At 41.7% G+C, this 25,931-nt stretch overlaps 1 protein-coding gene across 2 annotated transcripts; it reads left to right on the forward strand.

Moving 5' to 3' along the window:
* The first annotated feature begins 890 nt into the window (after nucleotides 1-890).
* On the forward strand, nucleotides 891-25,853 carry PDXDC1 (pyridoxal dependent decarboxylase domain containing 1). Of its 2 annotated transcripts, XM_084216542.1 has the most exons (23): nucleotides 892-1,075; nucleotides 6,746-6,819; nucleotides 7,323-7,388; nucleotides 8,493-8,576; nucleotides 9,490-9,636; nucleotides 10,183-10,372; nucleotides 10,942-11,010; nucleotides 11,485-11,563; nucleotides 12,048-12,132; nucleotides 12,974-13,022; nucleotides 13,121-13,222; nucleotides 13,386-13,511; nucleotides 14,207-14,257; nucleotides 15,150-15,213; nucleotides 16,035-16,123; nucleotides 16,788-16,893; nucleotides 17,899-18,070; nucleotides 18,718-18,836; nucleotides 19,661-19,782; nucleotides 21,672-21,764; nucleotides 21,853-21,949; nucleotides 23,042-23,146; nucleotides 23,926-25,853. In XM_084216542.1, the coding sequence occupies exons 1-23, from the start codon at nucleotides 1,055-1,057 to the stop codon at nucleotides 24,183-24,185; spliced, it is 2,370 nt and encodes a 789-aa protein (XP_084072668.1). In that variant the 5' UTR covers nucleotides 892-1,054; the 3' UTR covers nucleotides 24,186-25,853. The 2 variants fall into 2 exon arrangements, with proteins under 2 accessions (XP_084072669.1, XP_084072668.1); XM_084216543.1 differs by lacking the exon at nucleotides 8,493-8,576 and having other exon boundaries at nucleotides 891-1,075.
* The last annotated feature ends 78 nt before the right edge of the window (nucleotides 25,854-25,931 follow it).

Genomic DNA, 25,931 nt, shown 5'->3' on the forward strand with positions numbered 1-25,931 from the left:
AGTGAGGTGACACTGAGTAGTGACACCATGTAGTGAGGCGTCCTGCAAAGGCCACGGAAGGAAAGGAGCGCATCCGGGAGCGCCGGGAGGCTCCCCTTGCTCCTGGCAATGGGCTCAGGCTTGACTGAGGGAACCATCTCCAGGCAGGAGGTGGTAGTTCGCTCTGTGACCTGGATTAGTGCCTTTGAAACTATCATGAATTTTTCCACGAACAACTAAAAATAGGCATGAATGGCTGGTAGACCTAAGTAACATTTAATAAGCGTGTAGAGCGCGCTGCCCAGCGCTCGGCGGACACGCTGTGTCAGGGCCCGGGCGGCCCTTTCCGGCCCTCATCCCAACACATCCTTGCGCAAACAACGCCAGCTGCAAACAGTGCTATTGAATAACAGCAGTGGCACGAATAGGACGAGGGATATGTACCGAAAAGTAACTCTAACTTGGAAGAACAGAACTAAAACTCATGAAAAGCCCAGGGTTTGGGTCTCCGAGTGCTGCTGGTCGGACGGGAGCCCACGGACAGGTGCGTGCTGTCTGCCCCTGCTGTGCAGCGTCCCCGCGCGGGACCAGTACGCAGAGGAAAGGCTTTGGTGCCCCCGTAGGCGACAGCGGGGTGACAACCGAGAGGTTCATGAAGTCTGGAGCCATGCAGAGCCCTGCCGGGGAACGGCCTGCCACCACCCGCCACGGCGGGGACTCGAACCCAGGCACTGGCAGCTCTTCTCCGGAACCGGCGTCCACCGCCGCTCGGACCGCGCTCCCTGCGCATGCGCTAAGATCTGTCACTGAGCTGGGCTCTCTCCGGGATTGTTCCACCAGCTGGTGTGGGGGGGAACGACCTCAGGCGGGGCGCGGAGCGAAGGGCCGGCCCCGGCCCCGCCGCGCCGTGCGCAGTGTGCCCGCCGCGCATCCCCCCGCCGCTGCGGCACGGTGGTGCGTGCGGCGGGGGGCGGGCCGGTTGCCCAGGTGAGCGCGCGAGCGCGGCCCGCCCCGCGCGGCCCCGTCAGCGCTGCCAGCGTGGAGCGGCCGGGGCGGCAGCGCCGGGCCCGTGGCCATGGACGGCTCGCTCGAGAAGGTCTGCGGGGCAGCGCCGCGGGGACGGGGACGGGGACGGGGACGGGGACGGGGACGGGGACGGGACCGGGGCCGCGCCGCGAGCAGCGGCCGCGGTGGGGCCGGGGCCAGGGCCAGGGCCGGGGCCGCGGGGAGGGGCGCGGGCCGGCGGCGGCCGGGTCCCGGTGCGCGGCGCTGCCCCCAGGCTGAGGCGGCTTTGCCTGCCGGAGCTTTGGGGCGGCAGCAGAGCCCCCGGGCGTGTCCCCCTCGGCCCCCACAGCCGCCGGTGTGACCGGCATCCGTGTCCCGGATCTGGACCTAGGCAGGATAACTACCAGGAAATGCTTCAGGAGCGGGTTTTCTGCTTTCTTAAAAAAAAAAAAAAAAAGATGGAGCTTATTTCCTGTCAGTGTTAGCCTTCAGCAGGATAGGAGAGGAAATATTACTAAATAAATAATTATTTTACCCATTTTTTGAATTGCCACGGAGGCGTTCGCTGCCCCGTGTTTGCTCTCCTGCCCGTGTCGTGCAGAAAGCAAATATTGGCTCGGCAGTGCCGGCCCGAGCCCGCCCGCCCCGGCCCCGTGAGTCAGAGGCTGCTCCGCACCTGCCGGGCCCGAGGGTCCGGCCCCTCCCGGAGCTGTCCCGGCCCTCGGTGGCCGTGCGGACACCGCGCCTCTGCAATAACGAGTGCTTGGTGTGCCTAAGGCTTTGAATGCACACGCCCCTCCTTGCGTCATTACTATATGCAGCATGCTCGGTTTTGTGTGATCCTTGGGGTGGTCCAGAGAAATTTGAATGGGATGTGCTCCATGTTACAAGCTTTCTGAAGAATGCAGTGTTACCGAGTGCTTGTTAGTGTTTAAAAGCTTAAGTTCTTTACTAGTGCTGACAGAAGTGACTCCTGCTTGTTCTGAAAAATTTTAATTAAGTAAAATTTCATTGGAATAGTTTGCTGTCTATGAACCGGACTCAAAGAGGACCCTAGTGTGATACAGGGTTATTTAAAGAAGGTGTATTAGTACACGGCAAGTGTAGTACTGACCAAGCTCTTTGCTTGACTAGTTCATCATTAGAAGCAATAAAGACACTGTAAGAATGAAATACCTAAAAGATGTTAATGTTTTGATTACTCTTAATGTGAGGAATAGTCTGTAATGGTCTGCAAAACTTGCCTGTCTGATTTTTCCATATATGCAGATAGATATGTGTCAACAGTTATCATTTTATTTACTTCCTCTCTTGTTTATCACAGCTTTTTTCCACATGTGTGATAAAAGCTGTAGTTCTCTATATAATAAAATGCAATAATACAATTATGGTCTTCTAGATATTTAGCAATAAGTGCCCTCCTGGAATAGTTTTTGGTTGAGATTGTGGTAAATCTGTACAATTTGCAGTTTATCTAGTCTTGAGCATGACATGTCAGAGTTCTTCTCCCCAAATATATTTAAAATTTCTCCAAGCTGGGATAAATTTTTCTGCAGAGAATGTCTGTCCACTTATCTCATGGACATTATTTAAGCATTATCATACTAGATTTGAGACTTTTATTTGAACCATAGATTCTCTCCTTGCTGTGTGTTTGTGCAGGGTGCCAGTGATGTGATAACTACTTTTAAACTTGTATCAACATTTGTTGCAACTTTGTATTTTTCATAACCATTTTGGTACAGTCACCTAATGAGCTGTAATGCAGTGACGTTGGGTGACTGCAGTCTTTAGGGTCTTGCAAATGGAAAGAGATTTTTTTTAGCAGAGAAATTTCCCGAGAATTGAAAACATTGCACAGTGGGATTTCAGTGAAAATCACTGCAGAATCTGATTCACAGGTGTGCACCCCAAACATCTCTTGGTTTGATTTTGCAAATTAACTTTGTTTCAGCAGCTTTTTTTTTTGCATTATTTTTTAAGGTATTGTGGGCCATAAGTGATATAATTATGACTAATTTTATCTGAAATTCAGTAATCTTTTGTTGGGCTGAACTTGTTTAAATAATTCTGGAAGCCTGTGTTAGATTTCAGAAGTTTGCCTTAACAGAACTATTCTATTTTTTCCCCCATTTGGATTTTGATAGAAGTGACTAATCTTCTGAAGGATTTTAAATTTCAAGTTAGGTGACTTTGTCAATGGTAAAACAGTGCAAATTTTTTCCTTGTAACTTCTTGCTATCTCTACAGCAGTATTTTCCCTAAACATGAAAAAAACTGTTTTGATTTCTTGCTCAGCCTGTGGCTCTTGTCCTTTGTTACTATGCTATTTACCTCAACATCCTGGTAAGTTTACAGAAAACTTAGGCAGCAGAGCTGCATTGAGGTCCTGCACATGTTAGGGGAATAAATCAAGATTAAAAGAGTGAATATCTGTAAGAAGAAGCCTTGTGATGACACAGTGCCATTTTCATTCAAGCCAAACATTCATGAAGTCTTCTTTTTTTGTTATCTTAAACTTTTCTCATCCTGGAGAATAAAAACAATATTCTTTTGGCTGAAGAATGCTGATATTGTTTGAGATTAATTTACCGTTGAGAAGAGGTTTTGTTTTTTTTTAGGGTAAAACTTGCTATTAAGGTGTTACAGTAATGTTGTGGGAAAATGAGCTCCCATGAAATGGAACAAGCTACACCTGTGAGTTGCTTCTCACAACATTAGTTTATGTAAACTGTTTAAAATTTATCCCTTTATTTCATTAGGAGTACAGCCTACAGAAATGCAAAACCAAGATTGGAAAACATTGGTATAGAAGCAGCATTCTCCCTTTTGAATTTGCAATTAATTTTCAGTCTTATCAAAGTTGGAGAATGGCCCCTTATCCTCTCTCCCCAGTTGCCAAGTCACTCCAAGGTGTGACATTCTGCCTGTAAAATCATAAACAGTTCACAGTTCAAAGTACTTAATAGAGTACTAACAGATTAGGTACAGAATAGGGAAGTTACTACAAACCACAGCTATTGCAGGATAACCTGAGAGAGTTGGATTAACACATTGGAAGGCAATGAATGATAAAAGTTGAAGCAGGCTGAGTGAGAGGTGTGTCAGGGGCTGAAGGAGGCAGGAGGTGCTGGGATGTGAATGGACCCCTGGAAGAAAAAGTCATGGCGGGTGCCTCTCAGAGCTTGGAAGGATTTGTGTGTCTTGTAACTGCCCTGGCCAAAGGCTGCCTGTGATCCAGGGGAAGGACTGAGTGCAGAAACTTCCTGCAGCTCCTTTAACCCCCTAAACACCTGTGCTGTCCTGTGCCTCAGGAGGGAGTGTTCAAGAACTCCTCCACAGTCGTTTTCAAAACCAGTTCAAGACCATGAAAAAAATACTCTGTTTATTACTGCTCTTGTTATTCAAGTGTGTTCAGAAACATTTCTTAACTTAATGGTTTGTTGCTGCAACTTTGCCCCACCTATTTTTCTTGCTGCTTAAAAGAAGCAGAAAGTCTCCTGCTTCCCAGCTCCATAGCCATACTAATGTGAGCAGAGGAGGAAGATAGAGAAAGTTCAGCCTGCAGCAGGTAAAGGTGGGCTTCTTCTCCTTCCAGAATTCAGAGGAGAAAATAAGCTGCTGCATATCCACTTAGCAGTTGGAAAAAAATCGGAAGGGATTGATTTTCTAATTCAGCCCATATCAGAATTCAAAAACTTTGTGGATTTCATAGCATTTTTTTGGAGCTTAGTGTAACTGATGAGTTTTAGAGCTGTATTTTATGTCATTATTCTGGCAGCTTATTGGCAGAAGGGTTTCATGTGTGTGTAATTAGTGAGTGAGAGAGGATGAGTCACAAGGTAAGGATGTGCAGTTTTAAACATCTGATGTCATTTGAGCCAGTGAATTTTATGTTAGTTGCAAACAAAAGCAGCTCAGAGCCCTTTTTATAATTTCTCTACATCTCGAGTCCTCATTTACAACAGATATGAATGTTTGCATGTGATGCTAAGGAAGGTTCAAACAAGTAACTGCCTTCCAGCCATTGATGATGTTTTATGGCAGCCTGAGTTAAATTATGTGAGATAATTACAATCAGTAGATTGTGATAATTTACTCTTTTAAGGGCAGGAACAAAACTGATTTTTTTTTTCCCGAACTTCTTTGCAGAGTTTCTTTGACATGGTGCAACTCTGGAAGCCACTCAAAATGTATGAACATATTGCCAAAGATCAAATTTATCTTTTTCTTTTGGTTATGTCTGTTTTCCTCTGATTATTGAAGGCTTGCTCTGTGTGTTGGGTTTTTTAAATCTCTGATGAGGTCTGGAATTTTTGTATTTGTACTGCTTTGTCACTCAGTGCTTAATTAGGTTGTGGTCCTCATACCTGGTGGTTGTTGTGCAAGTCAGTGTAGAAGTGTAAAAACCTATTTATTCCTGAATGCTGGGATTTCTAATGGTAAAATATTACTCAGTTCTTGCTCTCTTTTTTTTGTTCTTTCCCCAAACTTTTCTTACTGGCCACTTCCAAAGCTATTGAATAGAGAATTGTCAGTCTTGGTCTGATCACTGTGCCCATGCCTGGCTACTGATTCTTTCAGCCGCCTACTGTAATGCGAGTTAAATCTCAAAATATTTGGTTAAAAATAGTCTTTGAACATATGGTAACTTTCAACTTAATTTTTTTTTTTCTTTCTTGATCAGTCCTCCGGATGAAAATAGTGTAAAATCCTCCTGTAAATGAATCCCACTACCTTCTGTGATTAAATTTGCTTTTGTGTCTGCATCTGCCTGAGTGAATGCGTTTGCCTGTGGGATTTTTTTCTTTAAACAACCCCCGTCCCTCCCTCTGTCCCCCCAGCCTTAGCAGCAGCCTGCAGGGGTAACCACCTGAGTCTTTGGTATGTGGCTGATGGCATGGTGTTGAATTTCTGGAGGTTGTGCAGCAGCAGGGAGCAGGGACTCTGTAATGGGGTCACCTGAGTATCTCAAGGGGTTTTGCCATCTAATGTGATGGGGCTTAGCAGTGGTGTTGCCTTCTCCCTTCACAGTGGGGTATATTTATTTTTCAAATACAGGTAAATCAGGCTCTGCCAAATGACATCTTCCACATTCTCTGGAAGCTTCAAATGACATTAAATCCTTAAATGGGTAAATGCTCCTGTCCAGGTGTCTGGTGTCAGTGTCACAAGCTTCTGTCAGACCACTTGGGTTAAAGTTTATGAAAGAGTCTTCTTCACAGCCAGAGCAATTCTTTGGGAAATACTTTGAGCTTGTCATCGGTTCAGGGCAAATAAATTACGTGATTTTTAAACTCTTCCATCCTGGCAATATCTGTGGTTACCTGATTTCAGCAGTGAGATCAGGATTTTTGGCCTGTTTTGTGCAGCTGGAGGATAATTGCTGCCTATCTTGGCTGCCTGCTGCGTGTTAGTTTCACTCTTCTGTCCATGTGAAAGGAATTTCTCCAATTAGTTAAGATTAAAAACTGGCTTAAAGTTACAAGAAATAGGAAAAAAATATATTTACAAGGGTATTTGGGTTGGGTGTTTTCTCATCTGTTTTGAAAACTACTGTTGTAAAAGTCTGCTGGGGAAATGGCAGGGAATGATGCCATTTTATTTCTCATCTAGGGCAGTCTCAAAGAATACTTTCTTGTCTTTCTAGATCCAAATGTTGACGTTTTAACCCCTTCTAGGATTTATTAGATTGTAGAGACAGTAGTGAGACAAATGGGTTTTGATCTTTTCTTGAAAGTTGCTATCTTTTTCCTAAAAGATGGTGGACCCTACTCTAGCAGAAATGGGGAAGAATCTGAACGAAGCAATGAAGATGCTGGAAGACAATCAGAGGTGTGTGCAAAGCATACAATAAAAACCCTGTTGTGCTAAGGGGAAGATTATTTGTGTCACTGGCATTAAGCACAGAAACCCTTAAGGTCACATTGTCATTCTGAAGCTTACACCTATACAAATCATCTTTGTTTCTCAAATGCTGGGATTTTTAAAGTAAATGTATGCATATTTATGCATGTTCTCTAATACCCAAAACAAGTCTGTTTTTCAAAGTTAGGATTTTTTTATTATTATTGCAGTGCCAGCAATTTTTGATTTCTGTATATATGAGATTCTTCTCTAAGCTTTCTGTTAAAGAACTGAAAATCCCAACAACTTGGGAACTCTTTAATTCAGTCTGAATGTAACTTTTGTGTCAATCTCATCTGGTTTATTTCTGAACCTGTTGTCAGTGAAATAGATGTGTGTCAGTATGCATTTCTACAAGTCAAAGTCAATGACATAGTTGATGTTATCAAACACAAGCTAAATACAGAGTTTATTCTGTGTCTTTAACTTAGGAAAGTGGAGGAGGAGAATGAAAAGAAATATGCACGGAAGGATATTCCTGGACCACTCCAAGGCAGGTAGGCAGCAGCAATTTTTAGATAATGCTCTTTTCAAAATCTTAAACTACACATAGCATGTTTGTCTTCCAAGCAATTTGCATTAATGGAAAAGTTAACATTTTTCAGGCATCATAATAAATTTTTCCCATACTTGAAAAGAGAAAAAAAGATTACTTGTCCTCGGTGACTGAAATTTTGAACTCTTGGAATCTGATGAAGTAGTGGTGCCTACAGCTGTGATTGTTTACTCAAAGTAAACATACATAAACTTCTGTTGAATTAAAGCACCCAGATTAAAAAATTAACTGAGACTGATAAGGTAGAAAACAGTAAAAAAAACCCTGAAACTAACAAAAAAAAAGGAAAAAAAAAACCAAACAAACAAAAAAAAAAAGCCAAACCCCATGAACCTCCCACCTTTTCAGCACAGGTGTCTTTAGAAATTAAACAGAGCTCTTGTCCATAAGGCAAGTAAGACCATTGTACCTGAAAATGAAGATTTAAATTGGTTGTGTCCTCTGTGGGAGATGATCCTGCAGGAGTTTGGGCTAGCACTTCAGAAAATATTGCATGAGCTATTTAAGTCTCTGCTGTGCAGGAACTAACCCTGGTTTTGAGTGGAGACACTGAGTTATCTTTTCTATGAATAAAAAGCAATTTCAGCTATCAGTGTAAGTTCTTACTTCACTACTGTTAATTTCAGTTGGAGTTAGAAAAGTTGAGGTGGATCTTTTCCAGTTTTACCATGTCATGTAAGAAGTCTATGTTTAGAAGATGTGCTGAGTTATGAGCCGAGGCTGGTTCAGGTGAAGTGAAATGTGGATCCTTAGCTACTGCCTTGGTTGGCTGTGTAGCAATAAGAATTCAATGTAGGCAAGTCAGGTATTTCAGACCAAATTTTCAGGTATCAGTAGATTTGTTTTTCCTGAGTCTCCTACTATAAGCAAGTAGGATTTTAAATTGATTCAGCATCCTCATCTTTGCGATTAGTTTTTGTGAGACCAAGGAACCATTTCTGTTGCTGTACTCAGCATTCAGTAAAAGTGGAGTGTCCCAGATGGCCTCTTTTGGATGCTGGTATTTTCCTGTGTCTCTTTAATGTGGCTTTGTTTCCCCTCCCAGTGGCCAGGATATGGTGAGCATACTTCAGTTAGTTCAGAATCTAATGCATGGAGAGGAGGAAGAGGAAACTTCACAGTCCTACAGGTGAGGCCAGTATCAGTTACTGGATGTGGAAAACATCTGATTTTTTAATTATAGAACTTATCCACTTAAGTTCTAGATTTGTTTCAGTATATATAATTTCTCTATATATTTTAGTATATGTACTTACATGCATAAATATATATATAATGTATTTTAAAGTGTAAAATATTGTGCAACCAGGTAACTTTTTAAAGGTACCTTACATTGTATAGTGAAGCAAAATAATGCATGAGGCTTGGCTTTCTTAAAATTACAAAGCTTTCATTACTAATTGCTAAATTGAGTTATTTAAGGGAAATGTTTCTCATGTGACAGCTCATTTCTTCCACTTCCTCAAAGTTGTTTTAAGTCTTAAAGATTTGAATACCAATAGATTTTTATCATGTATCTCTGTAGATTTTAAAATGAAAGGAAATAAAAATTGTTTTCATTTTTAAGTAAAATGGAAATAGTACTAACTGATCTGCAGAGGATTATTGAAAACTAACATTCAAACAATATGTTCAAGGTTTTAAAAAAAATTACCACCAAACAAAAAAACCCAAATAAAGAAAATCTTTGCCTCTAAAAATAGTAATGTAAGTGTTCTGAGTTTTCTGTGCATAGGAGAGAAGGGTATGAATGCACTTTCAAGTCCCAGTGCAGATAAGGTGCTTAGTTCCAGCTCATATTGGCTGTTTCAAAAGCAGTAGTTGTTCCTGTGAGCTGCTGGGCCGAGTGAGGTGCTGTGTGCACTGGCAGCTGAGTGTGTCATATAGGAGGGTGGCTGTGATCTACTGCACTTCTCTCTGCTAAATATCTAAATTGCAAATCAACCAATTCTGCCAGGCTGCATTAAAAACCCATAAAGCCCATATTACTGTAATGCCCATGACTTGGGTTTGATTGGCACTTCCTCTATTCTGGCTTGCAGACTGCAGAATGTTGGTGAGCAGGGTCACATGGCTCTACTGGGACATAGTTTGGCTGCTTACATATCTGTGCTGGACAGGGAAAGACTGAGAAAACTTACAACCAGGATCCTTTCTGACACTACTCTCTGGCTCTGCAGGCTTTTCAGGTGAGTCCCTGGGAATAACTGCTGTGACAAGGTAGTGATAATGTTTAAAAATGGATGTGACTTGACTGAGGATGTCAACTAAAGAAACCACCATGTCACAAACTTAGAAATCCTTGGAAGGTCTAAACACAACATTAACCTAGCCTAAAGAATGTAGGTTGCATTTTCATTAAAATTAGCAGTCCAGAATTTAAATCTATATTAAAACCAGAATGAAGCCTTTTGTGTGTTTCCTCCCACACTCCACTTTTAGTAAGCAAGGTTTTGAACTCTCTAAAGGCATTCTTAAAGGAACACAGATGTATGTTTGTTTGTTTCTTTCTTTCTTTCTCCGAGTCTAAATGAAAATATATACTTGGCTTCTCTCATTGTTAATCTCAGCCTGTCTCATAAAAGTTTTCTTTTAATCTACTTTAACCTAGGAAAATAGAAGGGTTTTTTATTATCTTCTCTGTCCTGTGGCAAGCTTTTTTGTTGATCAGTGTTATTTTAGTCCTTAAACTGACTGTTGGTTATGTTGCTCATATTTACTTGGCTTTCTGGCAGGTATGAAAATGGATCAGCCTATTATCATGAAGATGATCGTGAAGGTCTCCTAAAAATCTGTCGCCTTGTAATTCACACCCGCTATGAAGATTATACCCTTGAGGGCTTTAATGTGCTCTACACTAAGCAGCCTGTCATATACATCAGTTCTGCAGCCAGAACAGGCCTGGGCCAAGCTCTCTGCAATCAGGTAAAGTCAGTCAGGGGTCAGGGAGGGTTTAGCTGCAATTAGAGCCTACCTGCCTTCATATTGCCTGCACAGCTTTGGGGATTTTGGCAACTTTTTTTTCCTCATGGTGGAAATAACAGCAAAGAAAGCAGAGTCCATACTGGGCATAACCTCAGCTGTAGTGGACCATATATTTAAAATAAAACCATTTGTCTGGGAAAAACACTTTGAGTTTTTATTTACAGCCTGTGTTTTGCAGCAGTGATACAGTGGGAGGAAGAGAAATTTTCTGAATATTTCCAGTGAAAGCATCCTGCATGCTAACTGTGTAAAAAATGAGTGATTGTTTTTAGGTTGCATTGTGATTTACATAAGCTGTTGGTCGTGTGAGATAGACCTGAGCCCAAACATACACAATCTGTCCTGTGCTTTTTCCTTATTAATTTTATTATAAATTTTAGCAGAAAACTTGCTTTATAATGTAATATTAAGGTTTCTGTTGTCACACTGGTTTTTGTGTCACTCTGTATTAGTGAACACATGAAAAGAGTATTTATTTCTCAGCTGAAATTCCATCATTTCTATTGCAGTTAGGGTTGCCCCTTTCCTGCATGTGCCGTGTGCCTTGTAACACTATGTTTGGATCTCAGCACCAAATGGTAAGTTTGTCTTCCCTTAGAGCTCTTTCTGTGCTTTGGTTGTTTTTTAAGCCTCATTAAATGAATACCAAGTATGCTGTTAGAAAAAGCTGTTAATACATTACTTTTTCAACTTCTAAGTCTTCTGTGTTAAAGCTGTGCAAATCATAGATGGAAATTTTCTGAAAGCAGTTTGTCTCTTGGTCTTGTCATTTGCAAAATATTTGAATGTCTTTTAAGTAAAGTGCTTTTTAGTGCAAGATTTCTAGAACAGGAGTAGTTGGAATACTTTCACAAGCTACATGGTGTATTTGTGTTTTATTTTTCACAAATGCTTTATTCAGATTATTTTGCTTTTGAGAGGAAGAAAGTGCAAGCCAAAACTAAAGACATTGAAAATGTTTCCTTTCAGAACTTCAGAATGCTTAATGCATTTTCCCAGTTCAGCAGAAATAATTCAGTGTTTGACAAACATTGTTTTCTTACTGATACCAGGATGTTGCTTTGTTGGACAGACTGATTAAAGATGATGTTGAGTTTGGAAAGCTGCCTTTGTTGCTTGTGGCCAATGCTGGTAAGTGCTGTGGACAAACAATCACAAAAACCCCCATGCTACTTCATGAATACATATACAATAAAAAACCAAAATTTTCCTAAACAGCTCAGTGGTAGCATATCAAAAATATCAGGAAATATCTTAATGACCACACAATAATGAATGAATTCAAATTTGGATTGTGCTGTTATAGTTCTGCATATGTCAGTTGATGTATTAATATGACTGTAACTTCCTTTAATGAGTGCAGATCTCTTGTTAAAAATCAGTTTTACATTAACACTTCAGGATTTTTTGATGGATGTGCCATCAACTTTAGCTTGAAAAATATTTTTTTCTTCTCGTTAATTAAACACATGTACAAAATTTGCTTTAAGGATGAATGAGGGAGCTGACTGTTACTTGCTTGGGAGCTGGGAAGTGGTGTGAGTCCAAGAGGCTGATTTAGTAGAGCCTCAGTGCAGGCTGATCTTCTGTCACTGCCTTCTCCCTGTTCCACCAGGGACTCCAGGTGCTGGGCACACGGACAAGCTGGGCCGGCTGAAGGAGCTCTGTGAGCAGTACAAGATGTGGCTCCATGTGGAAGGGTATGGAACTGGTCACCTACTGCTCTACAGCTGTGTTCATTCAAAAGTCTGACTAATAGACACCATCTCATTTAGCAGCTCCCACAGAGCCATAGGGCCCACTTGAGTTGGTCACAGTAAGCATTTTATATGGTTATAATTTTGTTATTGTGAGATAGAAATTGATTTACACACAGAGGAAGAATTAATTGGAGAGGTAATTTCAGCACAGATTAGTGATCACTTGAATTCAGATGGTAATCTTATCTGCCCTTGCTTTGAAGAGCTTGAAATATTAATAAAAATATCTTCTAGGCCAGGGAGGCCCAAAAAGACCTAAGTCAGGGAGGACATTATACAATGGTTATTGAGAATGAAATGGCACTTCAGTGAAGGTTGTCAAGAAGGCTTCAGCAAGAGCAGTATGTAACAGAACTGGGAGGGGGATTAAACCAGGAGAAAAATAAATTCCAAGAACATGGACAATATCAGTGAAGACTCCAGTGCTCTCGATGGTATTTTTTGAAGCTGAAATAAGGACAGTTTCTCCTGGTATTTTGTGGAATAGCTGTATTTGCATTCTATTTATTTCTGATACCAAATTGATGCTGAATTATGGATATGACCTTGGGTGATGATTTCACCAAATGTTGGACTGAAAATTTCTAGAACTAAGTAGATTTTTACTTTTGAGTTTTCAATCTCAGAATACCAAGTAGCAACATCTCCTGCATTGTTAATGAAAACTGTATGAACAAAAATGACCTCCCTTTACACATCAATATGAAATATTTAAACTGCAGATTAAAATGCTGTCTCTTAATACATATTTAATATATGCTAAACCCACTTTTTTTTCCAGCGTGAATCTGGCAACTTTGGCTTTGGGTTATGTCTCCTCTTCTGTACTGGTATGTTTCACTATATCTAGAAACTTTAAAAAATGTGCTTGTGTAAGGTTAATCAAAATATATATGGCTTATATTGTGCTTATTGTAATCAACTTCAGGCTGCAACAAAATGTGACAGCATGACTCTGACTCTGGGTTCCTGGCTGGGGCTCCCCGCAGTGCCTGCAGTGACGCTCTACAGACATGAGGATCCATCCTTGGTATGTTCAGATCCTCACTCACCATCCTCCAGATCCTGGGATTCTGATTCTGATCCATGTGCTGCCATGTTCTTCATAAGCATCTAAATTACAATTTCCAAAGCTGGCAAAAGTGGCAGCATTGGGGAGAGCTTAACAGTGGTTTGTTTGTTTTCCTCCTCAGTCCTTGGCAGCGGGGCTGACGTCGAGCCAGCCCGTGGAGAAGCTCCGTGCCCTGCCCCTGTGGCTCTCCTTGCAGTACCTGGGCCATGATGGCATTGTGGAGAGGATAAAACATGCCTCTCAACTGGTGAGCAACAGCCCAGCAGGGATTTATGACAGCTCTTGACAGATCTTTCTGGTTATGGTGATGTGTTGTAGAAGACTCAACTAAAATACTGCAGTTGTTGATAGTATAGCATTGGGTTTCACCCACGATGAAAGCACCATGTTTGAGGCAGGGTTTGTGCTTTTACTATTAGATTGTATGTATATTTTTATAAAGGAGAAAAAAAAGTCTTTGTTCTTCCTAGACAGTGAAGTAACATAATAATTTCATTTTTTGTCACTTCTCTTAACTATTTTTGCTTGAAAGCTCTTCACAGAGACTTTATTTTCGTACTCGGCATTGTGTTGATTTAAATACTGGTTAATTACTTTTACTAAAAAGGATTTCAAAACATTTCTTGAGGTACAAGTGCACTAGGTTTGGAGTCCTTACTTTTGTAAAAGTTAAGGTCCAATATAATATGTTAGTTACAAAATGCAGTGCTTATATGCAAAATATTATTTTTTAAAGGTCTCACTTTGTAGTCAGTGGTTTACTAAACCCAGAAAATACTTTTCTGTTGCATTCTAAATTGAAAAATGAAAACTGGATGAGTCTGATGTGTTGGAGGGTTTTGCTCAAAAATTGTGACTATTTAATGTTTTTCAGAATAACTTTTGACTTCTAAAACTGTATTTCTCTCTTCCATTTGTTCTCCTTCTGCTCTGGTCTTCTAGAGTCAAAGGCTGCTGGAAAACTTGAAAAACCTGGATTTCATTAAAACTTCGGTACAGTCTGTTTTTAATACTTTGGTTGTATATCTTAGTTTCTGCCTGTTATGATAAGAATAACTTTGACTAGAATAAATTATTAAAAATATTATGTTAATCATAACCATTGTTTTGAAGACACTTGGGATCCTTCTAATTAAGTTCTAGTGTTCAGTGAAAGCTCATGGCTTGGCTGTATGTGACCTCTGGATCGTGTTTGTTCCATTGCTCTGTACTGGTGCACCCATGGGAGTGCAGAAGAGCATCCAGAAGTTGTGTTCAAAGCTTGATTTAATTCCATTTAGAACATGGCTTTGCTCAGTAATACATCTATGAAACCAGTTTCCCTCTCTCTAATCTATTCTGGCTGCATCTTACCCTGCTGTTGAAATCATATTGTGAACCCTGTGATATTGTGCACAAAAATTATCCCAGCTGAGGTTTCTACCCCAGAAACAGGTTTAGAAATCACAGCTAATGTATTCATTCCAAATTCAGTTTCTATGAGATGTCCTGTCCAACAGGGTTTGGTTATTTTACTCTGACCCTCATCCCCAAATTTTAGTTGATATTTGATGTATAGAAAATTTAGTCAACTTACTGAGTAAGCTGTAGAGTATTAATGGCCTTGGGAGTTCAAGTTACTGTATCACTTACCCTCCTACTCAAATAAATCTTGGCATTTTTAGGCTTATGAAATAACCTCAGACTGTCTTCAAAAGTAGCACAGTCCATCTCTCCAAAGCAGGAGCAATTACAATCTTATTTTTCCTGCTGGAACTTTCTTGATGTTTCCCAGTGATTCTGGGGTGGTTTTCAAGAGAGCTCAAGCTGTGCTCAGCAGTGTAAGGAATTGTACATGGTGTTAAATTTTTAAAAAAGCAGGGGAAAATATTTTTTTTCTTTTAAGGTTGAAGATGAACTGAGTTCACCAGTGGTGGTTTTCAAGTTTTTCCAGGAATATTCAAATAGAGGTATGTGATTTATTTAAAACCAAGCAACAACCAAAAAAGCACCCCTCTCTATAGAGTACTTTAAACTACTAATTCACCAAATGAATTTGAGATAAATGTGATGTAGTGCAGTTCTGTCATGTAACATGCTTTTAAAAAGGTTGTGAATGCTGGTCATAATCTGTGACAAATCATACACGTGATAACTTCTTTTTTTAGACTGCAGTGTTTTAAATTTTCATAACAAGTAATTTTCTGCCTTCTTGAGTGAGAAAATTTGCATATGATTTTGATCTTGGGAGCAGATGATGGAAATTTCTTACAAGCTGCAGGCTGAGTATGAGTGTACTTTTGTTTGTTCAGGTATTCTGTTCCTCTCAAACATTTCATAGCTCGTGGCAAGCACTGCCTTGCTGTGGTTTACTGATTACAGTTCCTGTTGCAATTTTAAAAACAGCAGAACACATTTGGGACCAGCTCTGGAAATGCTGTCACAGGTATTAAATATGTGCAGCCTCCTGTGACAGGACTTTGCTTTGTGAAAACACTGGTTGTATTTCCATTGGGGCATTTTAACCTCAAAACTCAGAAGTGTTTTCCTGGTTTGGGTTTTTTTTTTCAAACTATTACATTCAACTCTGTTTTATTTCAAGTATTTATCATGTTCAACATATTTTTACAAAAACATCCATGTTCATCTGCTCCAGGCCCAGTATATGGTGTAGACGTGTTACATTAGCTAGGAAATGTAATTGTCTTTTATCTTTTAAATTTGAGGTTGTCTTTTATTTAATTAAGTAAATAAAAGTTCACTTCTGTGATTCCTGTGTCTTTGGATTCAGATCAGACCTCACATGCTGCACAGGCCTCAACTATTCAGCACCCCATACTAAGCAACGAAGGGCACATTTATGACACCTTCAATCAGTGGGTAAGAATGGAGGGGAGGGACAGTGGAGTAGTTCAGGGCATCATCAGGAGCTATAAACCCTTTGTTAGAGTAGCTTGAAAGATGTTCTTGATCCAATTTCCTTTGCAAAACTTGTGGCTGTTTAAAAGATTAATTTTCTCTTAAGCAAAGTTGCTTTCACATTTCTGATCATTTTACACATAATTAATAGTGAAATCATTCCTGAATCTTAAGCTCTTGGTTGTTCCCTTGATCTTGTGGGAATATGTATAAACTTCAGAATTCTTTTAAATCAGCCAAATGCTCTGTTGCCAGTGTCTGTATATTCTTGAACAGACAGCTGCCTTTTCCTGCTCTTGAGTTAATTCTAGGAGCCTGTGCTGGCAGAGCTGAGCACGTGGCTGGTTGGATCCCTTGTGCAGTAATCATGGCACACCTAATGGCAGTGGCAGTTTTGCAGAAAATTCTGACTTGTAACACTTGCAGCTTATCCCGAACTTCCACGATTTTGAGGATCTGTTGAACTCGGTCCTATCTCACCCGCAGGGTGGAGGATTTTGGTGCAAGAGCTGAATTTGTCCAACGCGGACACAGGGAAAACTGTGTCCATGTTGTTCCCTGAGCTGAGGCAGGGCCTGCAGGAGCCATCCCTGTGCAGTTCCCTAACTGTGCCTTGTCCCTGCAGCTGGGAGAGCAGCTGGCACAGCTGGTTCCTGCCAGCGGAGTCGATGTGGTGGAGCTGGATGATGAAGGCACGTGCGTGCGCTTCAGCCCGCTCATGACTTCTGCAGGTAATGTTCACTCCAGCCAGCCCCTTGCAAATGCTGCTCTTTGCTGTGGAAGGGTACCACAGTCTCCTGGGGTAAAAGCAGATGTGCTCAAGAAGCACCTCAGGATATGGGGAGGATTTTCTTATAAACAAACCAAAACCACCTCAGCTTGATCATTTTGCTGCACCCCAGCAGCAGGTGTGTTAATGTTGTGGGTCACATTGCCTCACTCTCTCTGCAGAGAAAGACACCTCCTGGTTACTTTTTAAACTCATTAGGAAAAGGAGTTAATTAGGAAAAGCAGTTAAGTTCCTTCTCTCAGCTGCTTAACACCAGATGCCTGACCTTTCTACACAGGGGTTTCAACACTGCAATGGTGCTTGTGTTCAAAACACAGCTACTTAGCTGGAATGATTATTTACTAGGCCTCCAGGGTTTTCTGTAACTAGTGGTGGAGGGGGGATATAAAAAAAATCTGTGTTTTGGAAAGCAGAAGCACAGAGCAGTGTGCAGGGCTCAGCGGGTGCACAGTATCTCCTGTTGGCTTGGGTGGGGTGAGGGGCTTAGGCTATAGAACAGCTGATACTCATGAGAGAAGGTCCTGGTGTACACAGAACAGCAGATTTGAGAGTAAAATTACTTGGTGATGCTGTGATGTTTTGTTTTATACCAGCATGGAAGCTAATTCATGTCCAGCTGGGCTACAGGAAGAGGATGTTTGTGGGGTTTTTTTAATGCTAGCTACTGATGTAATGTAAAAGGATATTGTAACATATCCTTATTAGTTTGTAACATGAGAAAATCCTTTTTATTAGTTTTTATGAAATCCTTACTTCCTTTCATTTTGATGTATCAGTGCATAGATAACCGAATCAAAAACCCACTTAGATAGACCAAGATATTCAATACCATCTATAAATTATAGATGTGATTATCTTGCAGAGTAGCTCCTTTACAAATCCTTGATTCAGACATCTGTGTCGTTTCCCTCACACTTACCACACACTTAACACTTTTGCTCTGCAGTTTTAGGAACTGAAATACAAGACATTGATCACTTGGTAGACTGCTTAAAAATGAAGATTCCGGTGTTGACAAGCACACTGCAGCTGAGAGAGGAGTTTGAGCAAGAAGTGAGAAGAACAGTTAGCCTGTTATATATTGAAGATCTTGACTGGCCAGGGTTAGGTGTTGTGAGGTAAATTATTTTCTTCATGCTGTATTTGTAAACTCTGTGCTTGAGCAGACAGGACCTCGTGGTCTCTTCAGTGGTCATTTGGATGTTTTGTTTGCTGATTGTTATCTGGCTTTGCACCCAGCTGAAGCTTTTGAGTGCTTTTTAGGAAATTGCCTTTATGAAGTAATTTTCTTCGATTATTTCTTAAAGAAAAGCTGAAGAGCTGCTTTGAGCACCTGTTGTAACACTGGAAGCAGTGTGTGTGTTGGATATGTAATGAGCAAGTGCATTCCACTGTCTTTAGCCAAGGATAAACTCTGGTTTTATCTATAATGGCACTCCCTGATATGCTGAATGGACTTAAAAAAATCCTCCAGGTGTCTGCTCTGATCATTTGAGGCAGCCCTCTGGGAAGGATTCTGTCTAGTCAAAACAGTTCAGGTGTAATCAATATAGCAATCAGAAATCCATTGTGTTGAGTTTGCAGCAGCAAGCTCAGCTCACCCTCCAGTCCCTGGTGATAAATGCCACTAAACTTGCTGGTAGGAGCTGTAATTGTCTGAGGTTTTTGTTTGTAAAATACAGGAATTTGTAGAAATGTGCTAAATGTGTAGGTCCTTCTGCATGTACTGTAAAGTGAAATTGCTATCTCTTTGCTTGGTTTGAAGGTACAACTATCACAGTGATGAGAAGAATGATGACAAACAAGAAAAAGAACTAGAAAAAATCAATACAGAACTTCTGAAAAAGTTAAATGAGCTGGAGTCAGATCTCACCTTTTCTTTGGGTAACTGCACTATTTAAAGAATTTCTTTTCACGCTAGAAGTCATTTTCCTAGCTGTGCTAGAATGATTTGATAGATCATGCAGAATGAGCTGCTGCCCATGTGATTATTGCAGAAGGAACACCTGTAACTGTTCCCTCCTCGCCCATGTTTCAGTTCAGGAGTGCTCACCAGGTGAGCTGTTCTCAGAAATCCTTGTGAAAACTGATGTGTGGGCAACTTGACCAAGAAAGGTTCCTTGCCAGAAAGAACAAAAGCTGCAGCATTCCTGGGTGTAGGTGGAGCCTCCTCAAGTGGTGCTGATCTAGTGGAAAGCTGATCTCATTCCAAACTGGCACTGATGGCCTCATTGCTCTCTGTGGCTTGATTGAAAGCTTTAGATGACTTTTGTGATAATTAGCAACACTTTCACATTTACACAGTGCCACATGATAGCTGAAAGTATTAATTTGCTTATTCAGAACTCTGATCTTTTTCTAATCAGCTGTCAAAAATTAAGTGCCCTACGGTTGTGGAACCAAGTAATCTGTAAATGGCTGAAAGTTAAGGAGTCTAAAGCATATTCAACACTGGTATTTACAACACAGCTCCTTGACTGCATAAAATATCCACTGTTTTTCTTGTTCAGGTGATGTTTTCTGTCTTTGAAACCCCCCTGGGCTGAACTTTCTTGCCCTGCATAATTTGTACCCACACAGATCCTGCCCTTAGGTACTGGAGGGGGGGTGTGTACTGGGATTTCCAGATTTACAAGCATGAGTGCTGCAGCCCTTGCAGGATTGCAGATTTGTTCATCACCAAGCCCTGACTCTCCCTGTGCCCCCAGGTCCGGAATTCGGAGGGCAGAAGAACTGTGTTTACATTGGCATGGTCACAGAGGATCTGGATGTGGCAGAGCTGGTTGAAACTATTGCAGCAACAGGCAGAGAAATTGAAGAAAATTCAAGAGTATGTATTAATAACTCAAAAAATATTGAAACACCTTTTTTCCTCCCCTTTCATATTGGCTTCAGGACATGGTTTTGTTCATTGTGAAAGTTGTGCTTGCCCACAAGAGTTTTAATTACTGTGGAAGGAATAATCTGTGTCTACGTACAGAGAATTCTGGATTATGATATTGTGAGGATGTCTGAATTTGTGTTCGTGGTTCTGTGTGCAGTAGTTCTAATGAAAACATTCAGTAGTACTGAAGTAGCCTCATTTTATCATTCAGATTTTAAGCTGTCAAAAAACAAAAGTGAAGGTGTAAGTTGATTGTGAGCTGGTGTTTCTCTTCACTGCTAGATGTGGTGGGATTGAGATTCTTTATATACCAGCTTTAAGATAAGACTATGCTCTAAAATATGTGAAAAACTTTAAATTGGTGTCTTAAATCCAGAAATTAAGTTACCTGTTGAAGTAATAAAGCTGATGATGCAACTTCTGTTTGTCAGAGCATTTACCTGAATGGAGTTCTCCAAGTGTTCTCTAAAATAGAATTCCTAAGTGACCTGCATTACATCTGTCCTTTCATTCTGTTAGTGTTGGGCATTTAATTTTCTTACCTCAAAAATAAATAGAACTTCAGAAATCCTTTGCCTATTTCTGCTCATGGGAATATGTTGATTATGGCAATGAATTTTTTTCTGGCAGTGATTTCCTGCCCACTCTTGACTCCCTGTGCTGCTTGGAGGGTGACATGAGGAATGTTTTGTTGTAGAGCACCTTCAGTTTTTTAACTGTTGTAGTGGAGAAGCTGGAACTGAACGGGCCCTTCACATTCTGAAGGTTCCAGGGAGGAATAGAGTAGTGGAAGAGTCAGAATGGTGCAGTCCTTGGGACCAGCTGCAGTAAATCTGTGGCTCTTCACCATTTGATCCAAAGCTGGGAAGCAGAACCCATTTGTGAATGCCCCTTGCCCTGCTCAGATGAGGAGGGTTGGTACAAGAAGGAGGATTTTACAAAAAGCCCACATCAGTCCAGCCTGCCCTGAGACATGCAGCAAAGGCACTGAAAGGCAGCACCAAAGCTGAAGATGACTGGGCCAGAACCTCAGAGGTTCTTCCTGGTACTCTGAGTTCCACCCCACTGCCCTCCCTCCTGTAGCCAGGCACTACCAGGGGTCCTGAGCTGCCATGGGGGTCAGTTCCTGGCTGGCCTCTCCCTGAAGGAAATGGAGCAGCTTCCTCTTTGTTCTTTTATTAGCTGAGAGGGACACAAATTTTTGGCATTTTGGAGGAAGTGCCTGTCCTTGTGCAATGTTAAAACCAATGTCAATATATGGAAATTGGCATTTGTCTCACACAGACAGACGTAGCTTCTTGGGTTTGTTAATTCCTTGTCCCTGCAGCTGTCCCAGTAAGCTGCCTGCCCTTTCCAGTATAAAGCCCTGCTGCTGCTGGCCTGGGCTGCCACAGGGATCAGTGAGAGCAGGAAAACAATGTGAACCTATAGGCTGACACATAGCTTGTTACTGTGAGGCTGATTTAAGTCCTGACTATTTCTAGGAACCAAAATGTACTCTATAAACATAAATATTCTTCCCAGACATTCATCTGAGGAACATTTATATGCTGAGCAGGTTCTCAAAGAATTTGGGTCATAGGCTCATTTCTAAGTGTAAAAAAAAAAAGTACCATTCCTGTTTAAAATTACATTATTTCCACTGGGTTTGTGTTAAAAAAAGCTGCAGTCAGCATGTATATTCTTCAATTTATAGTCATAATGAAATAGAGATTGTCACATACTGTCTTAAATTGGAAAAATATCTGACTACCCTCTTTCCATCCTGAAAACCTAAACTAAAAAGACAGTTTCAAGTCCAAATAATACATATCCTTATTTCTGGGTTTTATTAGCTGTTGGAAAACATGACTGAAGTTGTTAGAAAAGGGATACAGGAAGCACAGCTTCAGCTTCAGAAAGCAAATGAAGAACGACTGCTGGAAGAGGTGAGGCCCCACTCAGCAGCCCTGTGGTCCCCTGAGGTAACTCATCCCCCTGGGGGCTCTTTCACCAGTGTTGGGTTGTGCTTTGCAGGGGCTGCTGCGACAGATCCCAGTGGTGGGCTCTGTGCTCAACTGGTTTTCTCCCTTCCAAGCCTCGCCCAAGGGAAGGACGTTCAATCTGACAGCAGGTAGGGCACGGGGCACCTGCAGCTGTGCTGTGCTGGCACTGGGGCTGTTCAGCTCTTTGCTCAACCTGCAGCACACATTCCTGTGCTGCTTTGATCATGAGCGACATCATCCCCTCTCAGGAGGTACAAGAACACGCTTTGCACTATTTCTGTAACACCCAGTAAGAATCTTCTGCTCTCTTGTGCAGTTTATATTTTGTTCTTGCATGTTGAATCCTGTTAAAAAAGCCATGATAGACACTGGCAGTTATTAGAGGAATCATTCCTGTGGCCTCTGGTTGCATATCCTGGAGGAGTTTGGGGGGGTCAATGTGTGAGCTGGGGGTGGCTTGGCCTTAGCACATCACAGCCTCTCACAGCCTCTCCCCTGTTCCCCTGTGCCCCTGAACCTGGCTGTTGCCATCCTGGTTTGTGCTGGTCTGTGTGCTGAACTGCCTGTGCAGCAATTGGAGGACAGGTTAAAGGCAGCTGGGGCCTGGCATAACTGGGCTGTTTGGGAAACTGTAGTAAACAGAACGGTGCAATGTGGGAGATTCTGTTTTACTCCGGTTTGTAATTTGTGTCTGGGGATGTAGAAAGAGCTGCCTATAAGCTTTTGCATCAGAGAGACTGATGAACCAACATAATACTCCCTGAAATTGTAAATTTTCACTGTAGTAGTACTGTGGCAGTCACAGAAATGAATATTCCTTGGCTCAGCAGAGTATCTGGCACACCCAGGACAGTGGCCCACTGTCTGTGTGTCTGTACCCTGCAGGGAAAGCTTCCTGCTTCAGCACCTTTGTGACCCTGGATGCACCAAGTGGCAGGTTCTTAGAGCAGAGAACAGCCCCTTCTTCTGGGAATGCTGACCCTGCATGGCTGGACACCCCTTCCTGGCAGCTGGGCAGATGTCACATGCCCAGGGCAGGAAGGAAATGGGACTACAGAGTAGCAGTGCTGTGAAATGAGGGTGGGGGAAACCGATTCACTTCTGAAGTGTCAGCATTCGCATCCCTGGGTTTTTAGAAATGTATCACCCCCATGTGACAGTTTGAATTCAAATACTGCTGTTTCAGAAGTTTTAGTCAACTTACTTTTTTTAACCTGCAGGCTCTCTAGAATCCACAGAATCCATGTATGTATCAAAGGCCCAAGGAACAGGCAGCACTCCACCTCCAACTCCCACTTCCAGCCTTGCAAAACAAAGACTTCCTGGTAAGTTTCTGTGTCTAATTTCTAAAACTTCCCTGACACAGGAAGACCCACATGGTTTTCCATCTTTTGTAACATCTGGAACTAGAGCTCATCTTCTACCACCTTAAAAACCGTAATGTACCCTTGGCACAGAACACTGCCCCAAGCTGTTATCTCTCCACATGTTCTTCCTGGGACTATGGGAAGTTGTCCAATTAACTGACAACTGCCCAGGAAGTCTAGAATCTTCCTGTAGAATATTACGAGGTTATTGAGCTTTAAAAATGAACAGGTAAACAAGCCAAAAGTTTTATTTGAAATAAAAGCATAATAACATGTAGTCATGTACTTCAGCAGCTGCATTTCTGTTCCTACCAAACATTTTGTGGCCTAAGACATTCTGAGGTGAAGATCTGTTAAATCTATGGCACTCTCTGCATAGTTGTATTAGTAATTAATGCTGATTTGCCTGGCTAGAAACCCAGCTTTAACTCACCTTCTGGGCTGGTGCCTTCCAGCCTGTGACTTTCAGTTCAGTTGTTTAACCTGGAATGATTTCAGTTTGTAAGCAGGCAGCCTGGCTTCAGCTCAGTTTTCTCCAGTCTGCATACACAGGATACAGTAACAGGTGCTATTACTTTGCAGACCTGTCTGGGTCTATGTTCAGGGTCCAAAGTAGCAGGATACAAAACCTACTTCTCTGCTGTTACAAAATTCCAGTATTTGGAAACTGAACTTGTGCACACCAGGGTTTGTATTTGCTGCCTCCATGGGTACTGAATGCTTCAAACACTTCACAGGTCAGAAAGCTTTCAAAAGGTCTCTGAGAAGCTCTGATGGGTTCAGTGAGACCAGTTCCATCAGCCACTGTGATGACCTGGACAAGCTGGATCAAAGACCCCCAAATCTCTCCCCTGGCCAAGAGCAAGGACCTTTGGAGGTGGAAAGAGCAGAGGAGCAGAAGGAGGTGGTGCAGGCAAAGACAGACACTGAGGACATTCACAGTGACCAATTGCCACCAGACTGCACCAAGGCAGAGGACCAAGCAAGTCAAAGATAAAATCCAGAGTGTGGATTTCAGACTGTGCTGAGGAGGCCCCTGCCCAGGGAGGCAGGCTGGAAACGGTGCATTGAAGATGTGAGCAGTGCCACACACAGTACAGTAATAACTACTGTAACTTATTAACTGGGATTTTGCACAAATATACATTCCCTCCCCTGGGACAGAGATTTGTCTTATTGTACACTTGTTACAGTTGCTTTAATCCTCTCCATGTTGGTGTCACCAAAGCTGTAGTGAAATTTATTGAGTGCTCATGAACGTTTGTAAAAACACTTTGGCAGTTATCCTTCCTGCAGGAGTCCACGCATGACAGATTGCTAACTAACCACTCAGCCATGCACATGATGAAAAATGCAGTTGCACCCAATAATTATAAAATATCTTATGTTTACTATACTTTATAAAAAACAACTGTCGGTTGTTCGCCTTTTTAGTATTTAAAATTCAGTTTAGGCTCTCCTGCAAGACTTCTCCTGAACTCACCTAGTTCTGTGTTGCTTCTTTTCTGTTACCTTACCCACAGGCTGCCCCAGAGCTGTGGGGTGGTGGGCCTGGGGAGGGACAGGTGCCCTGTGGATGGGAGTCACTGAGGAGCACTGGGCCATCACCCCTTTGTTCCTGCTCTTGTACCACTGCCCCCCAGCCACAGCCCTGGCTACAGTGGGACAGTTAGTGAAGTTTCAGCCTTCTAGAAAGCAATAGTGCCTCTTGCATGCCTGGCCAGCTTCCTACCCCTGCCCTGGGAAGGAGCACAAGGCACTGTTACTTTCCTTTGCACGGCCTTTACACACCAAACATACTGAACACGTTCATGCAGTGTAACTGGAGTTCTTTCTGTTGTGTATTTTAAAGATAGCTGTAGTAAAGCTTGAAAAACCAATACATTTGTGATGGTTTCGACACTTATTTTTTGAATAACAGTAACTTAGTTATGGTAGGAATTGTACAGAGTCAAAAGAAATTATTTAGGTTATTTACATACAGCACAACTTCAGAGTGTTTGAGACTACTTAATGCACAAGGCAAAACTTTGAATAAATCAAAATCCAAAGTGTGAAAGTCTTCCCCCAAATCATCTTAATCACTTCACTGCAAATTTTCAGAGCCTCTTGTGGGAAAGCCATCTTTGGCAACACTTGCTTTCCCCAAGGAACCTGATGGTGATGCAAACCCTCCCCTCCCTCTAGAACTGGACGGATACAAGTACTGCGGTTTGCTCCATTTGGGATTTTTCCTCCCTCCCTTTTTCTCCCCACAGGTATCCCTTAATACCATAATGACAGTAGTGGTAGTGGGACTTACTGTGATAATCTGCAAAATTTGAGGGCTTTGAATTGTACTGGCACCTGATTTGACTCTCAGCTTCTGAAGCCTGCAGTGCTGGGATGCCATGAACAAGGCTAACTTCGCTTGGGTAATTTTGGGGTAATTTATGTAAATCAGTGCAATTTTTTCTAAAGTGCAAAAGCAATTAAATTGACTAGTCTTCCTCCTTGGTTTCTTTAGTGCAATGAAGTATGTTAATAACAGTAATTTGTTAGGGATAAAAGTTATCCCCACAAAAATTAATTTTTAATGTTTTTATACTTGGAAATGTTAAATCCGTAGTTTTGTTGGAATGAGCTTCATTCTTTAAATAATTACCTGAATGTTTCAATAAAGATACTTCAAATTATTACTCTGGAATTAAGTTATTGTTAAAGGACACCTTGCTACATTCCAGCAAATTCTTTCTTTCCTTGT

This window comes from Fringilla coelebs (assembly GCF_963513975.1).
Source record: "Fringilla coelebs genome assembly, chromosome: 16".
Lineage (NCBI taxonomy): Eukaryota > Metazoa > Chordata > Aves > Passeriformes > Fringillidae > Fringilla > Fringilla coelebs.

Excerpts from the sequence above, each read along its gene's own strand:
- PDXDC1 (XM_084216542.1), top strand. The coding sequence starts at position 1,055 with ATGGACGGCTCGCTCGAGAAG. Across the intron at positions 8,577-9,489 it reads GAAACTTCACAGTCCTACAG|ACTGCAGAATGTTGGTGAGC; the intron begins GTGAGGCCAGTA and ends TCTGGCTTGCAG. Across the intron at positions 11,564-12,047 it reads GTTGCTTGTGGCCAATGCTG|GGACTCCAGGTGCTGGGCAC; the intron begins GTAAGTGCTGTG and ends CTGTTCCACCAG.